This window comes from Telopea speciosissima, chromosome 10, assembly GCF_018873765.1.
Source record: "Telopea speciosissima isolate NSW1024214 ecotype Mountain lineage chromosome 10, Tspe_v1, whole genome shotgun sequence".
Taxonomy (NCBI): Eukaryota; Viridiplantae; Streptophyta; class Magnoliopsida; order Proteales; family Proteaceae; genus Telopea; species Telopea speciosissima.
This window is the reverse complement of record NC_057925.1, coordinates 25,442,844-25,469,096: the sequence shown is the minus strand read 5'-3', so window position 1 is coordinate 25,469,096 and position 26,253 is coordinate 25,442,844. Positions and strand designations below refer to the sequence as shown.

Sequence of the window (26,253 nt, the reverse complement as noted above, 5' to 3'; positions counted from 1 at the left end):
AAAGTAAGTTTCCAAAAAAAACGGAGATCCCAAATCTGGTATTAGCCACTTGCGGATCTATGAGTGGCGGTTCTACTATTTAAAATTTTAACCAATAAAGGGCCTTTGTATGTTTCTCCATTGCCTGAAAACTTCATTGTCTCGACCAGAATATTCAAAAATTTGGATTCCCGCTAACAAATCTAACTAAAATTTTGAGTTTGCTATGAGTAGGACAGTCTTGCAGCAATGGATACCCTTTGTCTCTTTCCAATTCTTAAACAAACAGAGTGAGAGATAGAGAGGAACCTTGATAAGCCAGAGGCAACAGTCCTACCAATGACGGACGCTATGGGGAAGTTGAGTTGCAGAGGCACATGGGTAGGGGAGGGGAGGGTAAAGGCCGAGAACGGAGGTGGGGTGGGGGCGTCAACGAGGAACCTTGTTAAGCCAGAGACAACAGTCCTGCTAATGGGAGGTAGGGGCGGAGGAGATTGTGGGATGGTGGGGGAGTTGAGTTGCAGAGGCACAGTGGCAAGGCAGGGCAAAGGCCAAAACGGAGGTGGGGCTGGGGTGGGGGCAAGGACATGAATCCTCTCTTTTGCAAAATTACGTTATTTGACTTTTTAATGTCATTTTTGGGAGGATAAAAGAGTCCGGTTACAAAGTCTATTGGTAACCTGCTTAGTTACAATCATAGTTAGTAAGTTCAGGTACGACAATAACACAGGAGCAGATACGTATGACAATTGATCGGCCTACACGACAATAGTTCGATTTCAAAAAATCCGGCGTAATAAAACGCGTACAGCAATTAATTGATACGTGTTTAATATGTGTTTTAATACGGTTGCTCTGAAATAGTATGGGAGCAAAAATACGAGTTTATCCTAGTAAAAATCAAAGAGAAAACTGATTTTTTTGCAACTAAATTCTAATCTTCTCATGCATTCATGAACATTTAAAACGAATATGGCTTTTGAATTTGAAATCATTCCCCATTCTTTTGGAACTCTACATCTAAACAAATGTTGATAGGTAATCCATCAACCACAATCTACCATAGCAAATAATAGCATGTATCAGTAAAAAAATAATAATAATAAGTATACAACCAATTAATACGATATTTAATACGGTGATTAATACATAAATATGTATTAATATAGCAATTAATACGGCATTTAGGTTTAGGTTTTAGTTTTTTATTTTGTTTAATTAAATTAAAATACATAAATATGTATCAATACAACAATTAATACGGCATTTAATACGACGATTAATACAGTTGCTTTTAAAAGTCACGTACGAAATTAAGCTACCCCATGAAATACGATAAGAGTTGAGAATTTGAATTATACGGTCGAGTACGACAATTACTATAGTAATTAATACACGAACTTACTAACTATGGTTACAATTAGACTCACCCTAGGACCAATTTATTTTTGGGAAATTTACACATACCACCCCTGAGGTTTGACGAAAGGATATTTTCACCCCCCAGTTTTGGAAAATTTTGCGTAACCCCCTGAGGTTTGCAAACGGTAACAAATAAGCCCATTCCGTCAGTTCATGACTAACACTGTTAAAAATTAGACTTGAACTGACGGAATTGCCCTTCTAAGAAGAATCAAAAAAAAAAAAAAAAAAAACAACCAAAACCTGCAACTCATCTTCCCCAAAATCGAATGGAGAAGATGAGTTGCAGTAAACCATTCAAAATCTGGGAGAACTTATTTGGGTTCGATACGTTTTTCTGTTGATCATTCCAAGGAGGATAATTTCCATCATAAACCATCACAGAGAAGAACTTTTGAATAGCACAATTGGCAATATTCGTACCATATAATCGCATCTTCCTTCAGAGGACACAAAGATTGGATTTCTCGACTAGCATTCTCCACACAGTTCTAACAAACATCGCGGTTGACATCACCTCTACAGAGCCAAGCCCATAGACTTGGTTCGTGTCGTTGCCCACTGAAGTATTATAGAAACCACCTGAGACAGAGGTGTTCGAAGAAAGGGACAGGAGAAGTAGCTTAAGGTTAGATTCAAATGTTCTATTTTGTTTATATTGGGCTGGATTTGTGCAAAAGGAAAAAGTGGATCTTTGACAGACATGTTCTAAGAGAGAGAGGGATAGAGTAATTGTAAAAGTTGAAACTTGAAAGAGATTCAGTGCTTGTTGACACGTTTGCTGATGTTTCCTATTGTGCCAAGGAAGAAGAACGCTAGGGAATTTTCTCGTTTGCATTGTTGATTAGTTGAAGATACAGACTGGAAATTTTAATTCTTCTGCTGCATCTCATCAGTTTTAAAACCCAGGAATCAGATCCGGATTGGAATCTGCCTTGGGGATGAAAACGAGTTGCAGGTGAAAGGGGATTTGGGATTTTTCCCCAATTTCAAACCCTAAGCTTCTAAACGATTGAAAAGTGTTTTGAAACCCAATTGTCTAGGGTTTTCCAGTTTAAAACCCACTCCTTTTATTTCTCTTAATCATAATTACAGAAACAAAAGAAAAACCCTTATGGTAAACCTACAACTCGATCATCTTCCTCAATAGAATTGGGGAAGATGAGTTGCAATTTTTTTTTTTTTCCTTTGTAAGGGTAATTTTGTCCATTCACCTCTTTTTTTTTTTGGGTTCTTCTTAGAAGGGCAATTCTGTCAATTCAGGTCTAATTTTTAACAGTGTTAGTCATGAACTGACGGAATGGGCTTATTTGTTACCGTTTGCAAACCTCAGGGGGGTACGCAGAATTTTCCAAAACTGGGGGTGAAAATATTCTTTCGTCAAACCTCAGGGGTGGTATGTGTAAATTTCCCTTTTTTTTTTTATTTTCACAATGACGACTCAATATTATATCATCAAACCCGGAAAATCCATCCATACCCATTCGACGATTGCAGTCGTTGAACATTCTTATCCATGGTTCTCACACCTACACTGATGTGTGAAAAGTGGTAGAATATAAAATGTAATATGTGGTATTGTTAGGAATTAAGCTGGAAATGATTTAAGTTCATCACCAGCTGTTTTACCAATAAACTATTGAGAAGCCCAATTTGTGCCAATTCAAGCACATAGCCTTGGCTGGTTAGCGTTTTTGGAAGTTTAATTTTTATCAATCAAAAAATACTGTATGTCTGTCTAATTTTTAGTAATATATTTTGTCTTTTTCATCACAAAAAAAAAAAAACAACTACCTAACATTGAAGAACTTAATGTCAGTTTATGTCCTAAACTCCAAGTAAGGTGAATGATGAAGAAGAAGAAGAAGAAGAAAGAAGATCCAGATGTTCTCTTCCCAAGATTGAACACACTCACACTCAGGGAACTACTTGGACTAGAAAACATTGAAATTTCCAGAAAAAGTGAGATTTTAGATGTCCAAATTTTCTTGATTTGAGTTTTTGAATTGAGCAAAATGGATCTGCCTCCACTTTGAGGATGATTGAGGGTGAAAGAAACATTTCAAAAATCGGAATCCAATTAGACAAATGGGCAGATGCAGATCAGGATCATCAGAATCAATCGTGATCAATCCTGATTCCGGCCGCTTTGACATGGCCAATTCTTAATCAAAATCCCTAGAATCATTGAGAGTTCAGATTTTAAGGCCAACTCTGAGGATTTTTTTTTTGGGAGTGATCTAATCCGATCCCCAATTATGTGTTATGAATTCTCGGGTGAAAGCCAATGTGGAAAGACACATTGGAATGGGAACTCCAATTTCTTTTCCGTGCATTGTATTTTTTGGGACCGAGTTGTCCTCCACCCACCTATATTCACTGCAGGGCAGAGGAAGGTAGGAAAGAGCATCAGGAGGGTATTTTGGGAACATGCTAAAACCCTATAAGGGTTTATGAACCCTATGATGGTGGATGAACCATTCTCTATGAGTAGAAGAAAACTCTACTATTTTTTGAAATAATGTTTTTGGTATAATTTTTCTTATCAAAGGCATAACCGCCCCTCCCCTAGTGCCCCCCCCCCCCCTATCTCTTAGGGCCTCTTTGGTATCACTTTTCATTTTCATTTTCTGACACAAACGTTTTTACAAGTATTTGGTACAATTTATGGACCCTATTTCTATTTACAAAAGAACAAAATAATAGAAAACACCCGAAAACGGAGTCCATTATGGATTATGGCCAAAAACGATTTTCTTTCATTTTTCGCTAGTTTAATGAGCATGTGCTTATAACACTAAAATATGAGGGGTAAAATAGACATTTAATTTATTTTTAGAAAGACAAACCCCTTTGTTCCCCGACCCTGCACCTCCGCCCATCTTCTCGCTCCTCATCTCTCTACCGATCAAGGCGGCAAGTGGAACAAAATTATAATGATTACGCCTCCCTTCCGTGGATGCCATTTTGACAGGACCAGTCTCTTGTTCAAGCCCACAGCATTCAGAAAATAAAATTTTTGATGGACTGCTTTTGATGGTTTGAATTGTATGGTTGAAGGCGTTAAAGGCTGAAATTGTTAAGACCAAATCCCAACCCCCAAGTACTGCAAGTACTACTTAGTACCTGTTGCACAAAGATTGTTACCGAAGGAAAAACCCTCAGGCAGTACAACTTACAAGCTAGCCTTAGGCTAGGAAGGAATTAGGGAAGAATGAAGATAACACTGCGAAGTCTCTTGATTTCTTTATTGATAAAAGAATGGATGGATAAGTGAATGAATTTACATGAGCGCTAGGGCTCTTATTTATACAAGTTTGGGCCTAACCCCTTTCCTATTTAGTGAGATGGTCCCTGCGTGCTCGGATTAGGAAACTATGATGAAGGACCGAGATTCTCTCATTAAATCTTGGGATCCTTCCATATGTGGCACGTGGGTTACGGTTAGCAGCGTGTTCCCACTTGGAAGTTTTATAACCATCTTTGCTGACGTGTTCTGGTTGGTATAACCGTCTTGAGCATGGCTCTTTGGATCCCGGTTTGGGAATTGGTTTGCTTGTGGCCCAAGGGAGACCACATGTAAGGCAAAGATTGATCATATAAAAAGTAGTGTATCATTTGCGCCCTACTCCCTTTACCTGAAGTGAGGTATGGGGAATATATTTCTTTGGTATCTCGTGCTGGCTTGAATGCAGCTCGGGTTATGTGTTCGGCGATGCTGGCAGCTAGTGAATCAACTCGTTTTATCTTTTGGGTCATATTTCTTCTTTGGATGACTTTACCCTTCGTGGGTCTTTTATAATCGCGCCGCCATTGGCCGATGTTTGCACGTGGGTGTGAAATATCCTCCGGTTTTCACGCCTTTTGAGGAAAACTTGATGGGATGTCATAAAGTTTAAATTTAAACTTTCTTGCTTTCTCGGTGTTTTCCTTGTAAAGGTAGTTTTTCTCATCTTTGACATTCGTGTCTTTTCTTCATCTCCATCCTGGCATCCTGGCCGTTCAAGTAGAATGAATGGTTGGATTTGGAGGCTTTGTTCTACTGCCCCCAAGAGTATAAAATGTTCTAGCTTTCCCTATTTTTCCTTCTCCATCGTTTTCAGGTTTTCTTGCTAGAAACTCTTGGGTTCCTGAAGTCATCTCGCTCAATGCCTTTTTCTTCAACCGTATCCCTTCTTGCCCAAGTAAGTTTTTTCATTTCCCTTTCTCTTTAATCGCTTTGCTTTTTTGTTCATTCTGAGAGATGGGGAAATCTAAAAAAAGCTCGATCCCTGAATCCAATCAAGAGGAGGACTCTCTGTTAGATGAGGGTGAGATGTTGTTTCATGGAGAGGTTCCGAGAGAAAACCAAAGGGTTTCTCTGCGGTCGTCCATGAAGGGTGCTATAGCTTCCAGGATCCCCATATTAATTCCTCGAAGTTCATCTGGCGCTTTTGCTAGTACTTCCAGCTGTGGTTCCAAGAAATCATCGGCTAAAAGGGGTTATCGTGTTCGTTAACCCCAGCACGATCCCACCATCGAGAAAGGGTGGATGAGATCCCCTCCATACTGACAGAGTATAATCTGTTGGAGATCCGAAATGTTTATGTAATCCCAGAGTCTATTGATCTCAAGGTTCCATCTCCCGAGGATAGGTTAAACCAACTGCAACCCAATGAGGTTGGTCTCATTCTAGATGCTTTTAAGGCGGGGCTCCGTTATCCTCTTCCTACCTTTATTTCTTTTCTCCTTAGGCAGTACAGGGTTGCCCCCAGCTAACTGGTCCCCAACTGCTGGAGGTGTGTAGGAGCCTTTATTGTTAGATGTTCTCGGTTAGGTAGACATCCCTCTCCTGCTCTGTTCATCAAATGCTTCACCCTGAACTCAAATAGCAGTCATCCAGGGTGTTACTATCTCCGTCAACGTGACGTTCCTGTTGTGGGCAAGATCTCGTCGTCCATTCATGGCTGGAAACAGAGGTTCTTCTGGGCTTCGTATAAGGGGCCCAAGTGGAGAGGGGTGAGCACCTTGGGGATTTGCCTTTTCCCATCTCTTTCCCATAGACCTTTGCGTTGTACTAACTTTCTTTTTTATGTTGGTTGTAGTGGAATTTGCTTTGGATTCCCTCACTACGTTCATGGAGGCCGAGAATCTCTAGATAGTCGGGGATGTTGTTCTTCCTTCCTTGGATAAGAGCAAGAAAAGAAACATGCCTCCGACCGAGCATGACAAGGGTCTACCTAAGAAGGGCACCAAGAAACTTCCTCCCCCGTCTTCTCAGGGTCTCCAGATTCGAGAGAAACATTCAAATAAGGGGAAGACATCTTCCTCTTTCGGTCATGCAATATAGGAGGAGGGCTCTTTCGTAGTTTTCAAGGATCCCCCGCCTTCGAATAAGACCAAGAAGAACAAGGGGAAGGAGAAAGTAAGCTCGGATGTGTTTATCCTCAAGTGGTCAATCAATACTGACCAAAAAGTGATTGGCAACACCGCTGCTACTGAGAATCTGACCCTGAACTGCATTCCTCCTACTGACCAAGACTGGCTCTCAGAGATGGATGATGACACGCTGGAGAGATCTACCCTTGCGCGGGCTTATGAGGTAATACTCCTTTCTTTTCCTGAAGCTCGGGTTTCAGGCGATCCTTGCTAATTTTTCTTGTTCCAGGCTTTGGCTTTTGTCTCCGGCTTGGTGGAGCGTAAGAGAAAAATTGCCTCCGTGTATACTGAACTAGAGAAAGAGAGTCGGGAACTGAGCTAGTCGTGAAAGCGATGATCGGATTTACCTTTTGGACACCGAGGTGAAGGACCTGAAGGTGGGGAAGAAGATTACAGAGAAAGCTCGTGCCGAGGCAGAGGTGAAGCTTGCGGCGGCGGAGAAGCAAGTTAAGTCTCTCTCTTCTTCTTATGAGAAGACTAAGGAGAAGTTGCGTGAGAAGGAGCAACTGATCAAGGATCAGAAGAATGAAATTGCTGCTTTGAAGTCCCAGCTTGAGGATCCTTGCGCCAAGGCCATAGAAGAATATATCAACTCAGAGGCCAATACCAGAGAGCATCTGAAGACGGCCTCAAAGGTTTTTCTGAAAGTGTCTTATTCCATCTGGCGGCAAGTGAAGGAAAAGCAGCTTGATTTCGATTTTGGTGACATATCTAAGGTGCAGTCCATGCTTGCTTGGTTAGAATCGGGTGCTTATGTCCCCACTTTGTCTAAGGGCCAACTGGAGATTCCTCGGTCGTATCCTTCTTTTGTGGTTCCTTCTGTGGCTAGCACTAAGGTTAGGGGGCAACTTCTTCAGCTGGTGTGGTGGAGACCAGGACTCTGGCTCCCGAGCAGACTGAGGCAACTGCCCTTGTTTCTGAGCAAATCATCGAGCAGAATACTGAGCAAAGTGCTGAGCTGGGAGAGGAAAATCCTCCGTTAATACCCGCAAAGGGCGCGGTTCCTACCCCGGATGCCCAGGATCCCCAAGATGCTCCTGTAGTTTAGCTCTCCTACTTTTTCTGAGTCATTGTCATGTGTTGCTCTCTCTCTCTCTTTTTTTTTTTAAGATGTAATTTGCCTTAATTTTGTTAGTTGTCTTTTGATATTCTTCTCTTGGATTGAACCGTCAGTTTGTCCTTTAAATAGTGCCTCTACTCTCTACTTTTGCCATTCATAGCGAAGCCATGAGTCCCCTCTGCATATATCCTTCCTATGGTTTTGTTGAAGCTCTCATTCTTCTCTGGTGTTTTGGCTGCCGCTGCCTTTATGGCTATACAGGGTGCGTGTTTTTTAAGGGTTATCCTCCTATAGATGCTACTATTTTTGGCTCCGATCTTCAATCGACATTGGCCCTTACAGCTTCAATCCTCAATCGACGACACACAGTGTCCTTTGGGTTTCCAGGCTTTTGGGCCATCTCTCTGCGTAGTGTGCCCTTGCCGATGCTTAGAGGGATTATGCTATCGCAGAGAGAATGAGAATCTTGAGGGGGTTGTTTCTTGCCCACCCTAACCTCTTTAGGATTCGAGGTGTGGTGGTTTTGCACAAGCAGTGCACTGGAGAACCTAAACCGGTGGCACGCTCATCATCTTCAACCTCCTCGTCTCTTGCAGATGTAGAAGACCGATAATGGGGGCTATTTTGGGCTTTGGAGGAGCTTTAAGATGTCCTATGGTGATTCCCATTTGGCAAAGCAGTCCCCCCTTGGCTTCTCGGAGTCGCTTTGGAATAGGTCATATTGCATCATGAATGTCGGGGTTGGTCATGCACTACCCGATGTTCTTGTTATGGCTACGCCAGTTTCATATTTCTCGTCCCCTAGTTCATGTGTTCTTCAATGCTCTTCTCAGGAGGATCAAGACAAGGCAAATCGGGTTTGTGGGTTAGGCGCATTTCGATCTTACCTGGCTTTCGTCTTCCATGAGAAGAATCCACTTGGAACCGAGCTCAGTTTAACCTTTGTATTTGCTACATTGTTGGATGCTTGTAACAATCTCATGTATTTGTACTAGCATTTTGAAATGTCAATAAAGAACTTTGTTGCTTCTGACTTATGTCTACTTGTATTCCTTCTGTTGAGCTTTGCTTTCATTGATCAGTCTTTTATCTCCATAGTAATAACATGAACTTTGGACCTTTTCTATAGCTCGTTGTGCAATTCTAATTCGTGCTCAGGTCTCCATTTTCTTCATTGGGGAAATGTCCCTATGGTGCAACTCACCATTATGGTCGGATGACCATTGTCTTCATTGGGAAAACGCCCTTATGGTGTAACTCACCATTATGGTCAGATGACCATTGCCTTCATTGGGGAAACGCCAATATGGTGCAACTCACCATTATGGTCGGATGACCATTGTCTTCATTGGAAAAACATCCCTATGGTGTAACTCACCATTATGGTCGGATGACCATTATCTTCGTTGGGGAAACGCCCCTATGGTGCAACTCACCATTATGGTCGGATGACCATTGTCTTCGTTAGGGAAACACCCTTATGGTGCAACTCACCATTATGGTCGGATGACCATTGTCTTCATTGGCATATCATTAGTAATGACATATGAAATTTGTTTAAAAGAATGATTCCAAAGTTTTATTGCAAGAATAAACCATTGCTATAATTTGCTGAATAAGCATTGACATCTTTGTTGGTCGTAGCCATATGAAACTTGAAAATAATTTCTATTTTGATTCAAAACTAATGGGAACTGGCCTCAAACAAATGGGAACTGACTTCATTGATAAAATTTTTGCAAATTTCTGCATTCCAAGACCGTGGTATGGGTACTCCCTCCAAAGTCTCCAAATGAAAAGATCCTGGCGCCACCTGTTTGGAGATTCTATATGGTCCTTCCCAATTGGGTGCTAACTTTCCCATGGATCTCAGATCGGAGGCTTCTACCTTACGTAGAACCAATTCTCCTTAGTGAAATTTTCTAAGCTTCAGCTTCGAGTTATAACGATGGATCGTTTGTTGTTGGCGAGAAGCGTTCCTTACCCGAGCTGTTCCTCGTTTTTCTTCCAACAAGTCTAAATTCACTCTTAACTCTTCATCATTGGCTTCTGGATTGTATAATTGCACCCTCATTGACGTTTCCCCTATCTCCACGGGGATAACAATTTTTGTTCCATATACCAGCATGAAAGGTGTTTCTCCTGTCGCAAGTCTGGTTATTGTCCGGTATGCCCATAGAATGCTGGGCAATTCTTCTGCCCACAATTCTTTGGCCGTCTCCAGCTTCTTTTTTATTCCATCCAGTAGGATTTTAGCCAGGCCATTGGATTGTGGGTGCACTACCGAGGTCTTTCTCAGTTGAATTTCATACTGATCACTAAATTCCTTGAACTTTTGCTCAAATTGCTTCCTGTTGTCAGGGATAAGAATTCTTAGAATTCTATACCTATATATAACTAAGTGGAAGAAGAATTTCCATACCTTCGCGGATGAAATTACTACCAAAGCCTCTGCCTCTACCCATTTAATAAAGTAATCCACGGCCACGACCACAAATTGTCTATCCCCTGATGCCTTTGGGAAAGGACCTAGGATATCCATACCCCATTGCACAAAAGGTAAAGGGCATGAAATTGAAGTGAGCTCCGTGGCCAGTTGACGTGTGATCGGTGCAAACATTTGGCACTTGAGGCATTTGCGCACAAAACTCATTACTTCCTTCTGGAGGTATGGCCAAAAATATCCTTGCCTAATAACCTTGTAAGCCAATGCCATGCCCCCCAAGTGTTGTCCGCAAATGCCTGTGTGGATTTCCCGTAGAACATATTCTGCTTCGGATGGCCTGAGACATTTCAGGTATGGCATGGCATATACTTTTTTGTACAGCAGTCCTCCAAGCATCGTGTACCGTGCTGCCCTCATCCTTATCTTCTTGGCTTCTTCCTTATCTGTAGGGAGTGAGCCCCTTTGGAGATAGGCTATTAGGGGGTCCATCCAGCAAGGTTCCATTTCGATAGGTAGAACATCCTCGACTTCTTCTATACTGGGCGTACCGAGTACGTCAATGTATATGGTTCTACCCAGGTCTTGAAATTTTGAGGTGGCTAATCTAGAAAGCGCATCAGCCGAGGCGTTCTTTGCTCGGGGTACTTGTAGTATTTGGAAGCTGGCGAACTCATTAATTAAGTTGCGTACTTTGCTCAGGTATTGTGCCATGCGCGGTTCCTTTGCCTCATATTCTCCATTGACTTGATTGACCACCAACTGGGAGTCGCTATGCACAGTAATGTTCCTTACTACCAAACTCTTGGCCAGATTTAGACCTGCAATTAGGGCTTCATATTCTGCTCCGTTGTTTGTGGTCTGAAATTCAAACCTTAGTGCATATTACACTAAGAATCCCCCTGGACTTATCAGTATCACGCCTACTCCACACCCATTGGCACTATATGAACCGTCCACGAACAAGGTGCAAGTCTCTGTTGCCTCCCTAGCTTCAGTCTCTGGGGCTATCTCTTCTTCGGGTAGGGTGCCCTCGATGACAAAATCTGCAAGGGCTTGAGCTTTAATGGTCGTGCAGGGCTTATGCTAAATGTTGAATTCCCCCAGCTCTACCGACCATGCAATGAGCCTTCCAGAATGATCGTGCTTGGCCAGGATTTTCTTCAGAGGCTGATTTGTTATTACTTCTATGGTGTAGGATTGAAAATAAGGTCTCAATTTTCGAGCGGTTGTTATCAGAGCATAGGCATATTTCTCCACATTATTGTATCTGGTTTCTGTATCTAGGAGTACCTTACTAACACAATAGATGGGTCTCTGTACCCATCCGTCTCCTCGGACCAGCACCACGCTTACCGCTACTATGGTAATGGCTAAATAAAGCTGTAGCGTGTCTCCTGGTTCTGGTTTGGTCAGGAGTGGTGGTCGGGTCAAGTACCTCTTCAACTCTGCGAACGTTGTCTGGCATTCATCCGTCCATTCAAAAGTGAGCTTGGTCCCCTTTGTTTCTCTCTCTCACGTTCGATTTTTCAAAGCCTTGAAGAAGGGTAGGCAACGGTCACCCGTGGCCGAAATGAACCTCCCTAGCGCCGCTACTCTCCCTGTTAGCTCCTGCAATTCTTTGACTCTATCGGGTGCACGCATTTTTAGTATGGCTTGGATCTTAGCTCGATTAGCCTCTATTCCCCTTTCTGAGACCATAAACCAAAGAACTTTCCTGAGGTAACGCCAAAAGCGCAAAATGGTTCAACTTCATCTTGCTTTTTCTTAAGACTTGAAACGCCTCATCTAGGTCGGAGATAAGGTGTTTTGCCTTCAAGCTCTTTACCAGCATGTCGTCTACATATACTTCCATATTACGCCCTATTTGACTCTTGAAGATATGGTTCACCAGACATTGATACATGGCTCCAACGTTTTTCAACCCGAAGGGCATACGAGTATAACAATATGTATCTCTTCCAGCAATAAAAGAAATTTTCAGAATATCAGGCTTGTACATCCTAATCTGATTATATCCTGAATAGGCGTCCATGAAATTCAACATTTCATGGCCAGCCGTTGCATCTATCAATAAATCAATACGAGGTAAAGAGTAGTAGTCTTTAGGGCATGCTTTATTTAGATCAGTAAAATCAATACACATTCGCCAGTTTCCGTTAGGCTTTGGCACCATTACAACATTAGAAAGCCATTCTGGATAGATGGTCTCCTCTATAAAGCCTGCATCTAACAGGTTGGTTACCTCCTCGATCACCTTTTCTTATCGCTCTGGGCCGAAGGTCCTCTTTTTCTGGAAAACTGGTTTAGAGGTAGGATATACACTGAGTCTATGCTCGACTAACTCCCGATCCACTCCCAGCATGTCGGATGCTGACCACGCAAATATGTCTGCATTGGCCCTCAAGAAATTGATGAGGGCAATCCTTCGTTCACCACTTAAGCTTGCTCCAATCTGTATGGTACGCTTTGCATCTCCTTCAACAATCTCGATGGGGACCAAATCCTCCGCTGACTCTATTCTCTCGTGCTCGGTGGTATCCCGGTTATCATCTAGGTTGATTAAGAGCATCTGTGGCTCCTTTTCGTTGGCTCTCAGATACCCCTCGTAGTATCTTGTGGCAGCTATCTGACTTCCTCAGCATTCTCCTATTCCCTGATCAGTTGGGAATTTCATCACCTGATGTGGGGTGGATACCATTGCTTGCAGAGCATTAAGCCCCGGTTGTCCCAGTATTCCGTTGTGGGTAGAGTTCACTCTCACCACCAGGAAGTTCATTCTCACTGTAGCAAGCCTGGGCTCCATCCCCACTATCACCAATAGTTCAATCGACCCCTCAACATGTACCGGGGCCCCATTGAATCCATACAGGGGAGATTCAACTCTTTTCAGCATCTCGGGTTTCAAGAGCATCTTCTCAAAGACATTATAGTATATGTTACATCTGCGCCCGGATTTGCTATTAATTATAATTTCTCTCTCTTGTGACGTGTAGATTCTGCGACCGTGTACGCGGGTGAGCTGTTTTCACTTGTGGTCAAACCTAGCCACAAGATTGTTGACCAGTTCACGAGCCTGCCTGTGGAGGAGAGGTTCCTTAACCGGCAGTGGGGAAGATTTATCGATGGTGACTTCGTCGATCATCCTCCTAGCATGAGTTCTCAGAGTGAAGAGTACCAGAAGGCGTTCCCTGTGTCCCCGCACCTAGACACCTCCTTCAGCGATGAACTTAGCATCGCGATCGAAAAATTCTTTAGGATCACGAAGGACACGTCGTGACTGTCAAGGGGTAAGATACTGCCCTTATGAATCTTGGTATACCTTCTCCTTGTTGGCCTTGGAGTACGGGTCGAAGTCCAATCAATTTTCTTGGGGTCCTGCCCTTTACAGTAGCAACAGACGCACGAACGAACTCACCAAGACTACTACCGTTCGTTAGTTCGCCCGTGCTGTTTAAGGATTTTGGGTGTTTTCCTCGTATGGGACCCACATCCAGTGCCCCGGGCATCCAATCTAGTCACCTAGACAAGGTTGGCATTACCCTTGATCTCCTTGGCTTGTGGGTGTGCCATACAGGTGGACCCTTTTGCCTAAGTAGGCTTTTAAATGACTTTTGGCTCTTAAAGCCCAAGCCAAACAGGCCCTAAGTGGGGATTAGTCTTAAGGGTAAGACTTGGCTATTAAGTCTCATTACATCTCCTACCAACCTAAAATGTTGGGAGCTGAGGAGCATTGAAGGCTTTGGAGAAGAAGAGCTTGGAGGGGCTGTGGAGGTGGAAATCATCCATTAATCCATCCTTGAGGTAAATGTCCTTATCTTCCTCCCTCTCTTTTCCATTTCTGGGTTTGGAGATTCCCTTGGGATCGATTCCAAGCTTGGGGTTTCTCTTGGAAACCCAATAGTCCCTATTGAATGCTCCCTCTGAGATTTATATCCCCTTCCCTTAATGCCTTCATGGATTTGATAACCTAAATGTTGTTCAAAGCATTAGAGACCTAGTTAGGTTTGGGAAAAACCTTTGGAGATAGATCCAAATCTCTTGAATCCCCTAAATTCTTTAAAAGGACTATGTGTTTTGGACCTCCAACGAAGGTTTGGACTCACCTCCCCAATCCTAGGATCCTTATGGTTCCATGAACGAAGGGTTGGAGGTGGGGACCTTCACAGATTTCAAAAGAATGGCGACGGATCCACGAGTGGATCCACTATCCTGTATCCACCCATTAGTCCGTCCAGTATAACCTAGCTATTAGCTTGAGCGGAGCCACGAGAAGACTCACTGGGTAAATCCGCCCGTAGCTCAGGTTGCTCTCGGGAATGTCTCAGAGTTTGGACGGATGCACGAGCGGATCCATGTTCCACATCCACCCGTGAGTCCGTTCCATATATTTTTTGGGTTTGGCCTAGACGGATCCACGATCAGACTCACCTAGCTGCCTCCGTTCCTACATCCGCTCCTACTGTCTTGACTCAAACTTCAAATAAATTATTGGGACCCTTCATGGGACCCACCTATACACTTCTAACACTGTTCTCATGCACCCTCAAACTTCAGAATCTATATGGGAGTACGTGCACTAAAACAAACCTTACCAAACACCCTGAACGACAACAAGCAAATGGTGATTAGGCTTTGGGTGATGTTTGGGCTTGATATATAAAATATAATTATATAGATCACATGATGGTTTATGCTTGCATTCATTCTTATCATGTTGCATCTTTGCATATAAAACCCTATTGGATACGAAAGGATGAAATGCGGATATGTTTACTTTACTTCATTATATTGGGTTACGGTGTCGAGTATGCCGGTGTCGAAACCCTAAGAATTCTTATTATATTCATTGCTTGCCATCCTGGTCTGTATGCGCCGTGTTGTGCTGGTACCCAGGTACTAGATGGAATGGGACGTTGATGCACCCGGAATACCTCTCGGGACGATAGAACTTGCATGTAGTATATCTGTGGCTAGGATTTATACTCCCTTATGCTACGACCCTTGCCAACAGGGGTTTATGTGTTAGATAGTTTGAGCACATGTTGCTTGTGGAGGTGGGAGAGGCTAGGTCAGGGGTAGTAATGGCTATCAGGGTCTGCCACTAGGTGGTCTATGGCTTCTACCGACGTAGGCTCCCTCGTGATAATTGAGGTTTCACTGGGGCGATAGGATAAGTGACCCTCAGTGTCTTTCGAGTTATCACAGTAGCATATACCATGACTTAGACTGTTTGTTAGGTGAAAAATAAATTTAACATTACATGCATCATAGACTATGTGTGATTGTGTGTTTGTGCACTCCCCTTTTCCCTCACTGGCTCAGTGGAGTTAACCCCCTGGGTACACAATTTTTTAGATTTCGATGCAGATGGTGGCTACTTGGTTGGCTTAGAAGCTCAGCCGGCAAATTATGACAACATTGGCCCAGAGGAGCCTGAGTTTGTGTCTAATGAACATGACGACGGTTGCCCATGAGATGATTGTGCTTACGGGCACTGATGTTGTTGGGGTTTGTCCCCACTTTTGATTCTTTTGGGACTTTGTGCCCATTATAAACACTTTTTGTAATAACTTACTAATATTCTGAGTAGTTATGTCATGGTCAGTTGGTGGTCGAGTCTAACTATTACTGTATCACTTAGCCAACTGAACATATTGTAATTGCTATATTTAAATATTGCTTCCGCTCTTATTATCTCTGATGTTAAATGGAATATTCCTTTATTTACGCAAACGTGATCATATGGGTGGGTCCTTGGTTGTTGACTATGGCTTGGGACACTGTGTCGTTGATCTTGGTAGAAATTGGGGTAACGCATGTCATCCTAATCACCCTCTTGACTGTGCTTACAGCACAAGCTTGGGATAGGGGCGTGACAGTATAAGATGTCCACTGAACTCCCGTTGTCCACGAGTACCCTTCCCACCGAACAATTGGCGATAGTCATCTTGATCACCAGAGCATCGTTGTGGGGAGACTGGATGTCGGATAAATCTTCATCCGAGAAGGTAATTTGATGCTCGGTTCTTCTCCTTTTGTCTGGCACTTCTATTTGGAATATGCTCCGAGCATGGTTTTTTCTTGAATTGGAGGTTTCACCTCCCAGCCCCGGGCCTCCATAGATCGTGGCTATTTCCCTTACGGGGGCATTCTCAGCATGTTGCTTCCCTCCAGTATGGTCCTCCCTATCCAACAGAGCAGGCGATCGGGGCTTTAGCTCAGATTCCCGGGCGCGATAGTCTTGCCTTCTATCACCGCCATTTTTCTTGAAAAACCGGCCCAGATGGCCTCTCTGGATGAGTGCTTCTATCTCGTCCTTTAGTTATCTGCAATCCTCGGTGTCGTGGCCATGGTCCTGATGAAATCGACAGTATTTATTCTTATAGTGCTCATGCGCAGGTTTCACCATTTTAGCCGGCCAACATAGAGTCACCTGATCCTTTATCTCGTTCAAGATGTATGCTCGATTGTGTGTGAGGGCCGTGTAAACAGGCTCTGGTTCCACGTCACTCTTGGGAAACCATGGTTTCTTGTCCTCTCTCTTCCTCCTTCCTTCCTTCTAATCTCTGTTGCGCTTGGCACTGCTTTCCCCCACCTGGGTATCTTTCTTTTCTTGACCCTTCTTCTCGGGTTTATCCTCCTTTTCTTGCTCGACGGCCAAAACTTCAGCCAGATTAATATACTTCTCACAGCGTGAGAAAAGCTCGTACATATCTCCTGGTTCATCCATTATTAAAGACTTCTTCAGCTCGACATCTCGGATGCCACTACGCAACGCCTGAAACTTCATCATCTAATCCAGGTTTCGCACTTCCAGGGCCTCCTTATTGAATCTTGTAAGAAAGCTCCTGATTGACTCATCGAGGCATTGCTTTATGGCCAGAAGATTGGAGCAGTTTTCTTGTGGACCTCACTGCTTACAAAGTGAGCCAAGAAGGCTCGCCCCAGGCCCACAAAGTTGGAGAGGGAGAGCGGCTGGAGGCGCGAGAATCATTATCACGCCGCCCCCTTCAGGGTGGAGGGGAACGCTCTCCACATTATGGTGTCCGAGGCGCCCGAAAGAACATCAAGGACTTAAAGGTTTCCAAGTGATCTTTCGGATCCGTGGTACCCGCGTATTTCTCTATGGTCGGCATCTTGAACCCCTTCGGCAGAGGTTCCAGCCAGATTTCATCTGTAAACGCCAGATCAGTAGTGAAGTGGAAGTCATGACTAGGGGCTAGGTTCTTTTCTCGCATGACCTCCTGGATTTGATCCTAAAGTTTCACGACTTTGTCATTTAGAGCTTGTTCAACTTTGGTCATCTGGGAACCCTGATTCTTAGCGTTCCCTGGTACTTCTCTGTCCTTCTGTCTGGCGTTGTTTGTGTTATTGTGATTCTCGCTATGCTCCAAGGAAGGAGTTCTTTCTCTGTCCTGCGGCGGAGGTGGGGGTATTTGGATCCCCTGCAAGAAATCACGCCGCAGCTCCATCATCTGTTCCATCTTGTCCTGCCAGCGAGTCTGCAGCGCGTCGAATTGTTCCACCGTCACATACCACGGTGGGTCTCCGGGCAGTCTTGGATGAGATTCCTCCTGCTGTGATTCATTCACCTCAAGGATAGGATCTTCCGCCGTCTAACGAGAGCCTGCAGGTTCACCCAAAGTTCCCCCCTAAACAACGGCGGGAGGAACAATTGGAGCAGCGGTTGCTGCAGCGGCGGTAGCGAAGGCCCTGGTGACTTTGGACTGATTTCTGGTGTTAGTCATGGTGGGAACTTCGTGGGCCTCTGTTCTTCGCTTCCCACAGACGGTGCCAAAATGTTGCACAAAGATTGTTACAGAAGGAAAAACCCTCAGGTAGTACAACTTACAAGCTAGCCTTAGGCTAGGAAGGAATTAGGGGAGAACGAAGATAACACTGCAAAGTCTCTTGATCTCTTTATTGATAAAAGAATGGATGGATGAGTGAATGAATTTACATGAGCGCTAAGGCTCTTATTTATACAAGTTTGGGTCTAACCCCTTTCCTTTTTAGTAAGATGGGCCCTGCGTGCTCGGATTAGGAAACTATGATGAAGGACTAAGATTCTCTCATTAAATATTGGGATCCTTCCATAGGTGGCACGTGGGTTACGGTTAGCAATGAGTTCCCACTTGGAAGTTTTATAATCGTCTTTGCTGGCGTGTTCTGGTTGATATAACTATCTCGAGCGTGGCTCTTTGGATCTGGGTTTGGGAACTGGTTTGCTTGTGGCCCAAGGGGGACCACATGTAAGGCAGAGATTGATCACATAAAAAGTAGTGTATCAGTACCTGAAGATTATTAAGGAGGTAATGTTTTTTTTTTTTTTTTGCTGAAAGCTAATGGGTTTGTATATGTTTGTATATGTATAGAGACAGAGCTCACCTGAGTAACCCCTTCTGTTGCACTTGGGTAACCCCTTCTAACCCCTTATGCTCTCCTTGTAATCTCCGATTGTGTTTATTAGATGTTGCTACTCGAAGGGGCATGCGTTTGTTTGCAACTAAAAACTGCCCCAACCCCCCTCTTCTTCAGCCTTAATCAATGCAGAGATCGCTTTATTCGAACCCACCTTCACCTTCCCCACCCCTGGCCACTACTTTCCAAGATTCACAGAGCCCTCTTCTCTATAAATAAAAAGTAGAAATTCTCCATTTATTACTTCTCTCCATTTTTCTATAGCTAAAAAAACATAAAAGGAACTCTTCGCTCGATCCGGGAAAAAAGATAGGTGATGGGAGAATTTTTTCACCTATCATTAAAATGTTTGAAAATTATTTACACATAAGTAATTACCAAACTTATTTTTCATTCTACAATCTATTATGTTTAGTAGTTACCAAACAATTTTTCATTTTTGATCAAAATGAATTATAGCAATGAATTTTTTTATATAAGCCAAAACTAAAATGAAAAGTGACTCCAAAGAGACCTTAGTGCCCCCTGTATCTCTCTCTTGTTTCCCCATGAAATGACCTCTGCCACCTATTAATTGAATCAATAAAGAGGCATTGATTGGTTCTCGCTCAACCTTTATTTTATTTTATTTTTTTGAAAGAGAATGCTGCCTAGGTCTCAAGATCCTACACACTACCTAGCTAATAGGAGCACAAGCATAAGCATCGACCTGAGCAAGATTTTCGGCTTAAGCCACATGAACCACCCCACCTGATCATGTAACGTTATTTTCCCCCTTTTTTTTTATTCTAGTTTTCTTCATCGAAAGCAAATGCTATGAGTAATTATTCACTGTACAACTTCTTTTCCCCCATACATTCATATCTGGTAAACCCAAAAAAGCAGGTTGAGGCCCATTACCACCCACACCAATGGGTGCAAGTTTAAAGCAGGTTGAGGCCCATTACCACCCACACCAATAATTAGGGGTGTACGTTTGGCCCTGTCGGCCCAAGCCAGCCCTGACCCCGAATAGAGACTGGACTGAAATTTTCAACTCCGAAGGCGGGTTAGGGCTGAAATTTCTAAGATGCATTCTCACCATTTGTTGTAGACTTTGACCCTGTATTCTCACCATTTGTTGCCAAAACCATGGTTGCTATATATAGAGGCGGCAAGAAGAATTCAAAATTAATACTCTTTTCCAACACATTAAATATTTAACAAAGACTGAAGAAAAACAAATCAAATAACCCCTAACCAACCCACAATTGACCAAACACAACCTTTCAAGATTTGCTAACCAAAAACTACCACAATAAACAAAGAAATGCATCTTCTTTCCATCATCCTTCCAAGATTTGCTAACCAAAAAGTGCTTAACTTTCTGCAACAGAATATAGATGTTCTTAACTTTCACTCAATTAACTTGGGATAATTGTTGCAGTTCTATTTTAAAATGTAGATCAGATGATGCTAACGACTCCTCATTCTCTATGATCAACTTAAATTATCAAGTTCTAAACAAAATATAACTGAAGATGAATTCATTCAGAAACTACAGAATCTGAATCCATAAAAGGTATAGAGGAGAAAGTAAATAAAAATCCTTTGTACATATAGTTTAGAAGAACACAAATTAAAATAACCAGATCCACACCATGGGCTTCACTCTCCTAAGCAATAAGAAAGGGCAACACAGTCAACATGAAAGACTCATAGGTGAATGTTGCTGAACCTGAGTATGTTGTGTCCTTCTCCTTGAACTTCTCTGTGAGCCCCTGCACACAAACCCAAACCCACTCAATACAAATTTTACATTAATTGTATAGAAAAAAGAGAAAAAAGAGAAAAAAGAGAAAAAAGATTTACAAAACGCCAGCTAAAAAAAGAAATTTTAGCCCCCTCCCCCCCACATATCACTGTTCATGTGATGAGGTGATGTCATAAATGTCCCTCCCCCTATTGTTAGATTTCAAAAGGGATTCCCTTATTTGTCCAAAACTGCACTTGGGCAGTGTACGAAACCGTTTCACATAGAAAAATGTACACCTTAACTAAATTCCAAACATATATGACCATTGGTTTTAATTCATCAGATCAAGTTTGATTCTTGTCAACACCGATTTAACCTTAGCAAACAAAAAACCAGAAAGCAAGGGAAGAGCTTCAACCTGCTGGAGTTTTTGGTGGGGTTTTTAAACCGATTCCAATTCTCTTGGCAATCAGACTAGAGAAATGCTGTCTGCTTTTTTCAATTCAACCGACAGCTAGTTTTGGAAACCATAAACTTGTAACCAGTGTTTCAAGAATCAGAATCGGTTGATACAAACTGGATTTCTAGGGTTAGGGCATATGTTGGTCTGATTTCGTTCTTTTAAACCTTGGTTGTAACAGCTAGAGATTATTGAGGATATGGTAATTACCTTAACTGTGAGGCAACACCTGCATTTATGAATCAAGGGAAGGGGAATAAAAAAGAAACAAATTAATAAGTACTACACCAATCTATAGATTTAAGTACGAACAGTGAATGGATAATAAACAGAGATAGAATATGACATACTCGATGAAATTATCGTATTCGATTGCCTTGTTTTTACCACCACTTTTGTCAAATTTAGAGACAAGCAAACCCAAGATGACTGGAGAAACAGAAAATCCAAGACTGAGAAGTGCCTCCCGAAGCTCCAATTCATCGATTTTCCCGCTATGATCTCGATCAAACCTCTCAAAAATTGACTGAATTTTCAAAATGCATACTATTAATTTTATTCTAGAGGAACTTAATGTTCATAAACTAGAGGCTAAATGTCATACTACAAGCATTAATTTAAGCAGAAGCAAAATTAGCTCTAGAAGTGAGGACTTACCCTCCAGTTCTGAAGACTGTAGAACACTGCTGTGAACTCCTTGGGTCCTGCTTGGTTTGAAAATTCAAAAAGAAGAAAAGTTACATTAACAAAAGTGGTTTCCACCTAACAAAATGGCTGGTGTTTGTTTTTTTTTTTCTTTTTTTTTGGTGGAAGGCTGGTGTATGTTATAACTACCAAAATTTAATTTACCACTTTGCCATGCAGCCATACGAAGTATTTGAGGGTTTTAAAGGAATATCACGTCTACCGCAGAAATGATACTTCCATACAAAAAAAAATACGCGGAATATTATCAACGGTCAGACTACAAAGACGTTCGCGATTTCATCCGTATAATGGGCCCCACTTCAAATGATGCATGATAGTTAAACACGTGATCTTCTACGTGATCTTCTACTGTCGAGTTGTCCAATAGGACCGTACAACCCAGACAAAGCTTACCCCGTTCAAGGCATTTGGTTAGGGGGCAGGCGATCACTGCACGTTTCAGCTTGTCTGGATTACACGTGGGTTGCACGGTCCTGCCTGGCAGCTCGACAGTATAGGATCTGGATTGTAGATAAGAACGTTCCATAAAAAATAAAAAAATAAAAAAAAATTGAAAATAAGAACGACGGAAGCACACCACTCACGAGTCATCGCCGATGATCTACCGAAGTGAAAACCCAACTATCCTCACTTCAAAGAATCATGATTCTTGAGAAAATCCGCGGTTACAGGGGTGTTTTGGTCATTCCGATGATCACCGGAATTCCTCAAGAAACCGAAACACGTTAAGGTGAACTGCAAACTCCGATTTCTCCGCCATGTAAAGAAAGGAACAACAAAAAAATGAAAGAGGAAAACGAGTTCACTCACCGATCTTACGGGTATTGGAACCGGTGAAGAGGTACATAAGAAGGTGAACAGTTCTGAGGCTGAAGCTCTGGTTGTAAGACGATAAGGCCCTCTGCAACTCCTTATCATCTATGAAGCCGCTACCGTCCTGGTCGGCTGCCTGAAAACAAGCCACCACGTTTGGATCGGTTCCCGGTGGGAACGTCGACGGCAACAGAGACGAGAATGGGCTTGCGTACCCCGCCGGAGGGTATCCAGACTGCTGCGGTGGTGGACCGTAACCAGGTTGCTGCGGTGGTGGGCCGTATCCAGGCTGCTGCGGTGGTGGACCATATCCAGGCTGCTGCGGTGGCGCGCCGCTTCCATGCGGCTTGTCCTTGGGAGGCTTCTCGTATGGTGCCGACGGAGCACTACCATAGGGATTGTATGGCTGTGCCGTCGGTGGCGCACCGTATGGTGCCGATCCGTAGGGCTGTGGCTGTTGCTGTTGCTGTGGTGATGGCGATCCATACGGCTGCGGCGGTGGCGCACCATAGCCGTACCCTGGTGTTCCATGTGGATACCCTGACATTCTTTTCGCGATTCCAGAAACACAAATTTGCAGAAGAAGAGAGAGAGATGACTGGTTCAATTGAAAATTGAAATGACACAAATGAACCTTAGAATCATTATATAGGAGATGGTTGAAATTGAAATTGAAATTGAAATTGAGTTTGAGCCCTTCCCAAAAGAACGGCCTTTTTAGATTTAGAAAGGGAATTGCTACCGACAAAGAAGGGAGAGATAGCCAAAGAGGGATTTAGCTTTCTTCATCCGCAGGAGTATAATATTTATCTCCTAAAATGGAAAAGGAAGGGCACACCTAGGAATTTCACATCTTACACGACTACATGTATAGCCGTTTATAGCTATGGTATGTGCGTTCTATTGCTACTACTTGATGGGGAAGTTATGAGATCGATTCACGGTCGGTTTACGCGGTGTGGATCTCGAACTTTTCCTCTCTCGACTTTAACTCTATCTAAGTCAATCTAATCCACCTGGCCGTCATGCATTAGCTTCCATTTCTCATGATTTCTCCGCCTCCATGCTGCAGTTCTCACCATGCATTGGCCCATACTTTTTTAAGGGCGTTGGGTTCGGCCGGGTCTACCCGGGTCTCACGGTGCTTAAAATCCACTATCCTGTTTAAGTATTTGGGTTAAGTTGGGCTTCGGGTTATAATCGGGTAATATAATCGATCCTTAACCGGGCCTTAAACGGTACAAAACTGGGCTATGATCCTGTTTAAATATAAAAGGGCTTTAAACGGTGCAGCCTGTTAAAACTTAATATTTTAATTTTACAAAGAGGTCTACCATCTTATCACCTCTTTTCTGTCTTTTCCTATAAAAATTGAATATTTCAACCGTTCGAATATGACCGATTCATTAGAAATAGGCTAAGATAGTATAACTCGTGTTGGCCCATGATATAAATTTAAGCTAAAAAAATAAGGGTTAATTCCAAATGCCCCCCTGAAAATGGCCAAACTAAGTACTAATATAGTCCCCTCCCGTTAGTCTGAGACGTTAAGTGATAACAGAATCTAGTTTTTGAAAACTTATGGACCATTCTGCCCCTTGATAGGGTAGAATGATAGAAATACCCTTATTTGAAAAAAAAAAACAAAAAAAAAAATCCCTGCAACTCATCTTCCCCAAATCGTTTAGGGTTTGGGGAAGATAAATTTTTGAATCTGAAATGGAACAATTTCCTGCACACTCATCTCAGAGGGTTTTAGTTTCATCCAAACTCTATGAAAGTCGCTGCTTCAATTTTCTGAATTCTGAAACGGTGATGACGTCCTTACATTCATGGATTGCAACAACAATAAAAACAAATTCTGTTCTCACTTTCTCCTCCTCTACGTCTTCTTCCTCTTCCAATCTTTCAAAATACCATTCAAATCCTTCATCATCTTCTCCCACTCGTCTCATCTGTCGATGCGAAAACCTCAACAATGACCTCAAATTTTTCCTCCATGATGCCCTCGACGATTCCGGTATCGATACCAAACATGCCTGGGTGAACGTCTTTTTTTTTTTTTTCAAATTCTGTTCTCACTCTCTCTTTCTCTGTGTGAGAATTGTTTGATTGATGATTTGGTGGGTTTGATTAGCAGAACGAGAGAGGGCTTCTGCTCTCAGATTCAGAGGTTATCGAATGTGGAGAGGGAGACGAGCATCTGCATAAATAGAAGGGTTGATTTGGCGAAAACGGCTCTACTCATTGATGCGCACTTTGGATGTGAATTTATATAGGGAAGGGACTTTCATTCTTGATTTCTGATTCAAGAACTCATCTTCCCCAAACCCTAAACGATTTGGGGAAGATGAGTTGTAGGTTTTTTTTTTGTTTTTTGTTTTTTTTTTTCAGGTAAGGTCATTTTGGTCATTTTACCCACAAAGGCAAAATGGTCCATCAAAGTTCAAAAATTGGGATCCGTTATATTATAACGTCTCTGTCTAACGGGAGGGACTATATTGGTACTTAGTTTGAAAAGCAGGGGGGCGCATTGCATTAGTGAAAGTTCAGGGGGGCAACCGTATGTTTGGCCATTTTCAGGGGGGCATTTGGAATTAATATCATAAAAATATACCCAATATATCAGGCCCAACCCAACATAAAATTTATTTTATAAAAATATACAGCCTAGCCCAACAGAAAAGTTAATGCCATAAACAAAATTGGGCCAATAAATCAAACAGGGCCCAAAACCATAGCAAAGTTTACAAGTTAAAGGGTCGAGCTAGGTCGGGTTTTAATCGGTCGGGCTAGGTTGGGCTTAGAATCGATCAGTCCAGTCGGGCGCCCGACAGACTAGGACTCTACATTGGCACCGCCCAGTTAGTAAACGTGTCGGGCTCAGTTGGTTCTGCCAGGCTAGGCCTGGAATTGACACCCCTACTTCTTTTACTCTTGCTCTTATGACAACAATGACCTTTCCTGTAACGCCTCCGAAACCACCCTAGCGGTTTAGGGACATTGACGGTCCACAAGATCGTTTATGTCAAAGAGATATGAATTGGAATAGAATCAAAACACAAACACATGTCTAAAATGTATAGAGTAAGAATTCAACTAAAGTAGCATAGTCAAACTAAGCTATTACAACTTCCAATTTAAACTTAAAATTCTGAAATAAAGGTTACAATCTTAAAAAATTAAATTAAACTCAAACAAACTAAAAGTTCATCTAAAATTTAAAAGAAAGTGTAAAGTTTCTAATAATAGTTGTCCTCTTCTAATCCAAACGCTTCGTCCTCTTAGACCTCCTCCTCTAATACATCCAAGTTCGCATTCATAAAGTTGTTCATTGGAAAGGTGGTGAGGGCAAGTTTCAGGAAAAGCTTAGCAAGTAAATCCACAGTAATTATACAGGTGTGAAAACATGCATAAGTAATATAAAATGTAAAGACATACAATAATATGTATATATAGATCCGAAACAAAATAAAACAAAATGATTATAACCATATTTGCTTATCACCACTACTGTAATGAAAAAGTATATATGACAACAATCAACAAAAGATGCATCAAAAGAACATAAAATAACAAACACATTACTCCCTGATAGACTAGTGTGAACTAGTTAACATACACTGGTCAAGGCTCTCATGATAGCAGCGTATGAACTCCAGTTATGATCAACTACAACACCATTGTCCCCTCTCAACATCAAGAAACTAATGGAGAAACTAGTAACCAAACTTGTCCCAGACCGAGTCAAAGCCCCCGAAAGTTTTACCAGCAATGCACTCTTGGAGAGT

General features: G+C 42.5%; 1 protein-coding gene and 1 long non-coding RNA gene across 3 annotated transcripts; one reads left to right on the top strand and one right to left on the bottom strand.

Annotated features, from left to right (window-relative positions):
• Positions 1–1,379: 1,379 nt before the first annotated feature.
• On the top strand, positions 1,380–24,713 carry LOC122644085. Its single transcript, XR_006330228.1, has 3 exons — positions 1,380–1,392; positions 6,811–6,817; positions 24,603–24,713. It is a non-coding gene; the product is annotated as an uncharacterized LOC122644085 (long non-coding RNA).
• Positions 20,216–23,093, bottom strand: LOC122644084 (calcium-binding protein CBP-like). Of its 2 annotated transcripts, XM_043837689.1 has the most exons (6): positions 22,792–23,093; positions 22,460–22,713; positions 21,599–21,645; positions 21,292–21,467; positions 21,152–21,170; positions 20,216–20,506 (listed from the first exon to the last, which is right to left on the bottom strand). In XM_043837689.1, exons 1-6 carry the CDS (start codon positions 23,007–23,009, stop codon positions 20,402–20,404), a joined length of 819 nt encoding a protein of 272 aa, XP_043693624.1. In that variant the 5' UTR covers positions 23,010–23,093; the 3' UTR covers positions 20,216–20,401. The 2 variants fall into 2 exon arrangements, with proteins under 2 accessions (XP_043693624.1, XP_043693623.1); XM_043837688.1 differs by having other exon boundaries at positions 22,460–23,092.
• Positions 24,714–26,253: the final 1,540 nt, after the last annotated feature.

Bases quoted from the DNA above. Each gene is read 5' to 3' on its own strand.
- LOC122644084 (XM_043837688.1), bottom strand. From the start codon at position 23,009: ATGTCAGGGTATCCACATGGAACACCAGGGTACGGCTATGGTGCGCCA. The intron at 21,646-22,459 runs GTGAGTGAACTC...CAAACCAAGCAG, and splicing joins TTCCAATACCCGTAAGATCG to GACCCAAGGAGTTCACAGCA. The intron at 21,468-21,598 runs GTAAGTCCTCAC...TTGAAAATTCAG, and splicing joins ACAGTCTTCAGAACTGGAGG to TCAATTTTTGAGAGGTTTGA.